The sequence below is a fragment of the Dipteris shenzhenensis genome, chromosome 32 (genome assembly GCF_047967505.1).
Source record: "Dipteris shenzhenensis isolate YYH24624 ecotype China chromosome 32, Dip_SZ_1.0, whole genome shotgun sequence".
Lineage (NCBI taxonomy): Eukaryota > Viridiplantae > Streptophyta > Polypodiopsida > Gleicheniales > Dipteridaceae > Dipteris > Dipteris shenzhenensis.
In genome coordinates this window covers 44,331,137-44,338,296 of record NC_141627.1, presented here as the reverse complement: position 1 = coordinate 44,338,296, position 7,160 = coordinate 44,331,137, and the positions used below count along the sequence as shown (strand labels likewise).

General features: G+C 41.8%; 1 protein-coding gene across 1 annotated transcript; it reads left to right on the top strand.

Annotated features, from left to right (window-relative positions):
* Nucleotides 1-1,900: 1,900 nt before the first annotated feature.
* Nucleotides 1,901-6,089, top strand: LOC147880823 (pentatricopeptide repeat-containing protein At2g03880, mitochondrial-like). The gene is made up of 3 exons (XM_087370877.1): nt 1,901-2,039; nt 2,912-3,053; nt 4,303-6,089. Exons 2-3 carry the CDS (start codon nt 2,972-2,974, stop codon nt 5,850-5,852), a joined length of 1,632 nt encoding a protein of 543 aa, XP_087227003.1. The 5' UTR covers nt 1,901-2,039; nt 2,912-2,971; the 3' UTR covers nt 5,853-6,089.
* Nucleotides 6,090-7,160: the final 1,071 nt, after the last annotated feature.

Genomic DNA, 7,160 nt, shown 5'->3' with positions numbered 1-7,160 from the left:
CCTTGTCTCATGTTTGAAAAGCTAGAAAATTACCTATGTCTAAGTGATATAGAAACCATTCAATGATAGGAAGTCTTGAAGTATGGTCATCATCCATGTACATATGGTGCGATATGCATGCATATGTGGTATACATGGGGTAGATGGTTATGAATGTGGAGAACTCTTGATGGGGATCTAAGTCTAGGGGTAAATAATCCTTATCGACTTAGGGAAACCCACATTAGAGTTCTATCGATATTATATTATATGATGCTTAGCTACTACTCGGAGGGCTGGTACTAGGAATTCCAACGGGACCACGGCTTCCAAGCCATAATCGATCCTACATGGGCCAGGTTCGTGGAGACCTTGTAAGCTATCTTGTATGCCCATAGTGTCACATTCAACTTGGTATCCCAATCTCGATGATGCATGTTGACCATCTTGGTGAGAATTTATGATAACCTTATTGGTCGACCTGGCTTGGCCATTGCAACGTGGATAATAAGTGGTTGCCACCTGGTGAATGATCATGAACTCGATCCATGCATTGTCCATGTTTTGGTCTTCAATACGAGCTTTGCTTTAATATATGTAATGGTTAACCATTTCTAAGTACATTGATCTTACTCACTACAATCCCTTTTAAATAATAGGTATCCTTATATAGTGAAGGGCATTATTATGCTGTGGAAACATTTATTAATAGAGAATGCTTCCAGTTCAGCTTTGTGTGTAGATTAGCTTGTCTTAAATATCTCTTTATTCCATTTGATATTGCTCGGCTCTAACCCACTCTTTATTTTGTTCTATATTGCTTTTGTTGTTATGCAATCCTGAAAGACATGAACATGTCACTCTAGTCTGCCTTGACAGAATGTACAAAAGTAGGTGTCATTGATTTGTTTGGTTAGCACAACAAGCAATTAAAGAGACACCAAGTTATTTGTTTTCTACAATCTAGAAAGGATTCACAACTAAGGACAAGAAGTCTATGGTAGTCTAAGAGTCCAAGGGTGGTAGTCCAAGAGCCCATGGTAGTCTAGGAGTCCAAGGGTGGTAGTGCAAGAGCTTGTGGTGGTTCATGAGTCCATAAAAGTCCAAGAGTCCAAGGGTGGTAATCTAAGAGGTAATGATAGTACAAGAGTCGAAGGGCAATAATCCAAGAGGTAGTGATAGTCCAAGTATCCAAGGGTGGCACGTGGCACAATCTTAGAGCCCATGGTAATCTAAGAGTCCAAGGGTGGTAGTCTAAGTGCCCGTGGTAGTCTAAAAGAGCTTGTGGTAGTTCATGAGTTCGTAAAATTTTGAGAGTTAAAGGGTAGTTATCCAGGAGGCAGAATAGTGAGAGAGTATTTATTTCAGGTTAGGACACCTGCCCTCGCTATGCCTCTCTTTCCCCCTCTCCTTTCCCTCCCTTGTCCTCTCCTATTAGGCTAAACTGCATTGCTGGGTTAGGCTGAATTACACACTTAGGTTAGTTTAGGCGAGCTTAGGTTAGCAAATCTTGTACTAGGGTTTGTGTATTTTCTAGAGGAAATTAGAAAAATATTGGGCTTGGAATCAAGCCTATAGCATTATATATAGATTTTAGAAGAAAGTAGAGTCAATTATGTAGCCATCGTCTGTGGCTGCGTTGCAACTCAAGAAGCACACCCGCAAGGTCTTTGTGTGGATTGTAGAGCAAAGGCTAGGCATCATTCTTACACTCAATATGTATAAATTAGTATGGCTTATCACAAGAGGGGGGCTATGACAGAAAAAATTCAATTAGCTCATGGGGGAGGGGGTGAAGGGGGCTATGGGGGGGAAAGAGAGAACTTAGGGGGAGGCCATGTGTCGCTACTTCAGATTTTTTGAAACCACCATGGCATTGCTATAAATAGAGCCTCTTTTGCCCTCTCCCTCCACAGCTGAACGTCAACAACGAAATGAGCTACCCTGCCTTCCGCATCCAATGCTTCGGCATCCCTACTCTACCCTCTCCCATCATAGATCCTGCTCTACCTCGTCTTCCTCTATGTGGTGTTCTTTGCATGGTGAGTTTCTCTTGCATGGTGAGTTTCTCTGCATGGTACTTACAGTGAACGATTTGCCCTTCGCCATCCTTGAGGCAATTCACAGCAGAAATATTTGGATTCACCGCACACTCTTGGCCTTTGTCGAGAAGCTTCACGGACAAATAGGAGACATGGAACATTGGTTAGCTAATGGACGGCGAGGCGGAGGGACTGGGACTAAGCGCAAGACAGGGGAAGAGAGGGGGGGGGGCGCGAGGCAGTTTTGCACAGGACATGGGAAGAGAGGGAGGGGGGGCGGCGAGGTAGAGGCAGTTGCAACTGCAAGGAGGTAGGGGGTGGGTGACGAGGCGGAGGGGTGGGGGGTAGTAGGTGGAGGGGTCAATCGGGAATTTGGGGAAGGGGAGGAAGGTGGCTGAGCGAGCTTTTGAAATTAAAAAAAAAACTTTTAATAAATTTGAAAAAAAATTCACCATCCCTTGAGCCTATCTTCCTTATGTAACAAATTATGCTATGAAATAAAAGATTTTTTTGGCCAAAAGCTGCAAATCTCTTCTTGCCTTTAGTTTTAATCTCAACTTCAATGTGGGAATTGGTTAGTACTCAAAATTACGATGACAATGCAAAAAGTCCCATGGGAAATTGGTGCTTAGATTAGGAGATATAGAATTTAGGAATTCATTAGGTCAAATAGAGAGCTAAGAAAAATCACATGGCAATTCTTCTACATTGAATGAAAGCATATTCTATGAAACTAGCCATAAAAGAAGAATTCTTCTACATCGTATGAAACTAGCGATCGAAAGAATTCTTCTACATGGAATGAAAGCATATTGTATGAACATTGGACCTGCCCTTTTTCTTTTCACTCTTATTTTCTCCACTACTAATTTTCCCATTTTCAATGTCAGGGGACTTAGTAGATCTATGCAGATTGGTTTCGGGCGTTTCTGCTTCAGCGAGGGTGGTACATGCGAACTGCAAAGTCCAGCGAGTCTCAGATGAAAGCAAAGAGGAGCACATTGTCACTTCTAGCAAAATTACTGCTTATCTGTACAAACCCGAATTCTTGAAAGTGGATATTCCTCTACCAATCGCGTATTTACTTGCATTGATCGTCAATTCTTCAGTTTAGACGTGATAGGCACTTGAAAATTGTGCAGTGCTTACGATTGTAGTCTTCAATCAACGTGAAGAAAAAATGTCCTCTCTGTGATCATCTGTTGTCTCTTCGAGATCAAGACACGCACTTTGCAAATGGGGCTGTCTTTTCGATTCTTTCTCACTAAGTGCAGAGATCCCAAAAGATCTCAGCGATCTTTAAAGCTCTATGACGATATGGCCAGTAGGGGTCCATCGATGCTAAGGGGGGCATGAATACCTAAGGAAAGGAGAGGGAAGCATATGTGAAAGAAAATGAAGATGATGGAGGAACGAAAGGAGGAAGATCTGAGCAAGGAAGGAGAGATTTGCCTGGAAGGAGAAGAGGGAGCGTGCAAACCTATTATAGGTCAATCGCCATCCTACAACCTCACATCTAGACACATATGCTAATTAATTGATTTTAGCATATTCCTCAAGTTGGGGGACCTATAGGCGTCAGTCTTATACTCAGAAGCTTGTTGGATTTCAATAACTGATATAATGGCTAAGCTTGTGGTGAATAAATTTGTTAGCAGGGTTGTCCAGTTAGATATCTTTGTGAGTATTCATTCTTGATAAGTATACTTGAAAAAAGGACACCTTCAAGAGGCAATGCCACCTGTGGATGTTATGCACCAGGAGGGAATCCGTGTTTCCTGTGACATTCTCCATTTTCTAACTTAGGAGTGTATTAGCTAGAAAGAGCTGAAAATAGATATGGAACTGCATCATCTCATCAGATGTGGATTTGAGACGGATGACTTTCTGGGAACATTTGACTTGTGTGGGAGTTGTTTGAGGTAAATCAAGTATTTCGTAGTTGCCCATCCAAATGTCTTTGCCTGGTGTGTCACGATTTCAGCTTACTTTGAGCAAGTCAATCGGGCTGTCTGGCTATACAATCAGATGAGGCAGTCAAGTGTCAAACCAAATGAATATGCTTTTACCTCTCTGCTTAAAGGATGTGCAAGCAACTCAGCCCTGACCCAGGGCAAGTCAATTCATGACTATGTTGTCAAAAGTGGCTTTCAGTCTATGATTATTGTAGCCAATGCCCTCATTGATATGTATGTCAAATGCCTAAGCATTGAGGATGCATGCAGAGTATTTAACGAGTTGCCAGATCGAAATGTTGTGACTTGGTCAACAATGATTGCAGGGTATGCACAGCTAAGACTGGGGCATGAGGCCCTGCGACTCTTTCGGCAGATGGAACAGGAGGGAATAGAGCCGAATCATGTCACATATTTCAGCATCCTGAGAGCTTGTGCCAGCATAGCAGCCCTAGATCAGGGCAAGATGATCCATGCTGTGATCGTAAAAAACTATTGTGGGCCAGCTGTTGTGATAGGCAACATCCTCATTAACATGTATGCCAAATGTGGCAGCCTTAGAGATGCAAGAAGAGCGTTTGACAAACTGGCACAGCGAAATGTGGTAAGCTGGACCATAATCATTACAGGATATGCCCATCACAGGCATGGTACAGAGGCCGTTCAACTTCTCAAGCAAATGGAAGAGGGGGGCATAAAGCCAGATAGTGTAATGTTTCTGAGTATTGTTAAAGCCTTTACCAAGATAGCAGATCTCAATCATTGCAAGCTGCTTCATACACACATCACAGAAACTGGGTTTGAGTCAGATATCCATGTTGGCAGTACTCTGATTAATATGTATGCTAACTGCGGGAGTCTTGAGGATGCATACAGTGTGTTTAACAAATTGTCAACACGAAGTGTGGTGACTTGGACTGTAATGATCTCAAACTTTGTCCAGTATGGGCATAGTCTGGAGGCTCTTCGTCTTTTTCAAAGCATGCAACAGGAGGGAATGAAACCTGACAGTGTAACCTATGTGAACATCTTGAAGGCATGTTCTAGCATAACTGCTTTAGATCAGGGGAAATTAATCCATGCTCAATTGGTAGAAATTGGCTTTGAGTTAGATGTCAACGTTGGGAGTGCCCTTGTCGATTTCTATAGCACAGGTGGGAATGTAGAGGATGCACATAAAGTATTTGTCATGTTGCCTAATCCAGATGTAGTGACTTGGACTGCTATGATTGCAGGATACATTGAGAATTACAATCATAAGTTGGCTTTGTTGTGTTTTGAAGACATGCAGCAAAAAGGTCTGAAGCCAGATGATGTGGCATATGTTTGTGTTTTATCTGCTTGCAGTCATATGGGCCTAGTGGATGAAGGCTGTAAACTTTTCAAGTCAATGAGAGAAGCCCATGGCATTTCACCCACTCTTGACCATTATGACTGCATGGCTCACATTTTTGGTCATGCAGGTCACTTGAGTAAGGCAGAAGCGCTCCTCCGAACTATGCCATTCGGGGACAGTAATTCTGGGTGGACTTCTTTGCTCGGCTATTGCAGAATCTATGGCAATGTGGAGCTAGGAAGGCAATGTTTCAATCATATTGTTGCAATGAATGGCAGAGATGCTGCCGTTTATGTGCTTATGTTGAACATTTATGCAGATTCTGGGAGGTGGGAGGATGTAGTCAAAATACAAGACCTTAGAAATTGTGCAGACGTATGGAAGGAGCCTGGGAGGGCTTTGATTGAGGTTGACAACAAGGTACACAATTTTGTTGTGGGGGACAAAAGCCATCCTCAAAGTGTTGATATTTATGCAAAGCTGAAAGTACTAAATGTGCAAATGTTAGGATATATGCCACAAGTTGGCTTTGTATCATAGATGATGCATTGTGAAAGGTTCATGCTTCCGAGTAATTAATGGAATCCTTAAAATGTCTATTATTTTCAAAAAGAGGAACGGTTTTTTATTGTGGGAACATGGATTTAGTCAGATTCAGGCAAGTTATGCTGATTGCGTCCATCGTTTGTTGTCCCCAAGGGTGGAAATGGAGAGATGAGAGCATTGGTGATGGAAGATATCTGCTGCCCCACTAATGGCATTAACAGGAACTTTCAAGCTGGGCTGATTTTCTGTGTCTTGATAGATTTTGGGACATCTAATTTGTGTGTTTTGCACATGCTTTTGAATGAAAGTGCACACGCATTTTTGGATGGAAAAGTAGCATACCTTTTTATATATTGAGAGGGATAAGAGCATATATGAGAGGACATGTACAAGAAGTTTCCAAAATCAAGTTAGAAATTATGAGATGTAGTGAAACTTCATTGGTATGTCAGAGTGCACTTTGCTGGAGAAATATTCCAGCGATAGAGGGGCGTAACAGGCTGCAAAATATGCCGAAATTCCCCTGCAGGTTGCTTAAAGCACCCTGACATAAAAGCATTAGCTAACTTAGTAGGACAAATCTGATTTGGCAGCCGTATGCCAGCCAAACCTATGGTTCTAATATTTGACCCCATAGTCTTTATTAGCTAGGAAATCAACTTTGTAGTTGTGCTGCATTTATGGAAAACTTTGGTATGGAAAATCAGTTTGCTTTCCTTGACAAAAGCTAAGTATAGAGACCTTTGTTATGTATGTTATAGTAGCTAGTCTCTATTATTCGTGATGGTTTGTAAATCTGCTAGTTATGAGGTTCCACGTTGCAATGTTTTGCATTTATAGATATCAGAATCGTCGAGAGACCCAAAAATTGGGAACGCATCCTTACATGTGGAAGTAACTAACGAAGATGTTTGGTTGCTCTATTGATGCGCTTACGTGAAGCTTTGAAGATGCAAATGAATGGTGGAAAATGAAACTGCCAGAAAGGATGAGACAATCTTACTTCATTACATTTCAATGTTGGAGCTTTGTGAAATATCTCAGAAACTGTTCATAAGTAGAATTTTGAATCAGCACTAATAAAGATGGTGTCTTTGATAGACAGATATAAATGCAAGTTTGTCGGTTATGGGTTTCAAGTGTCACCAAGTTTTAGGGGAAACCTCCACAATCCTCTAGATAGTAATGATAACTCTCCAAGGTATATATATTCTAGTTGTACAAAGGTATATGTAACCCCTGGCCTATGAGACTGATCTGGCCAATCAGGGTTAGGTGCAGATGTCCAGCAAGTATTGTCCA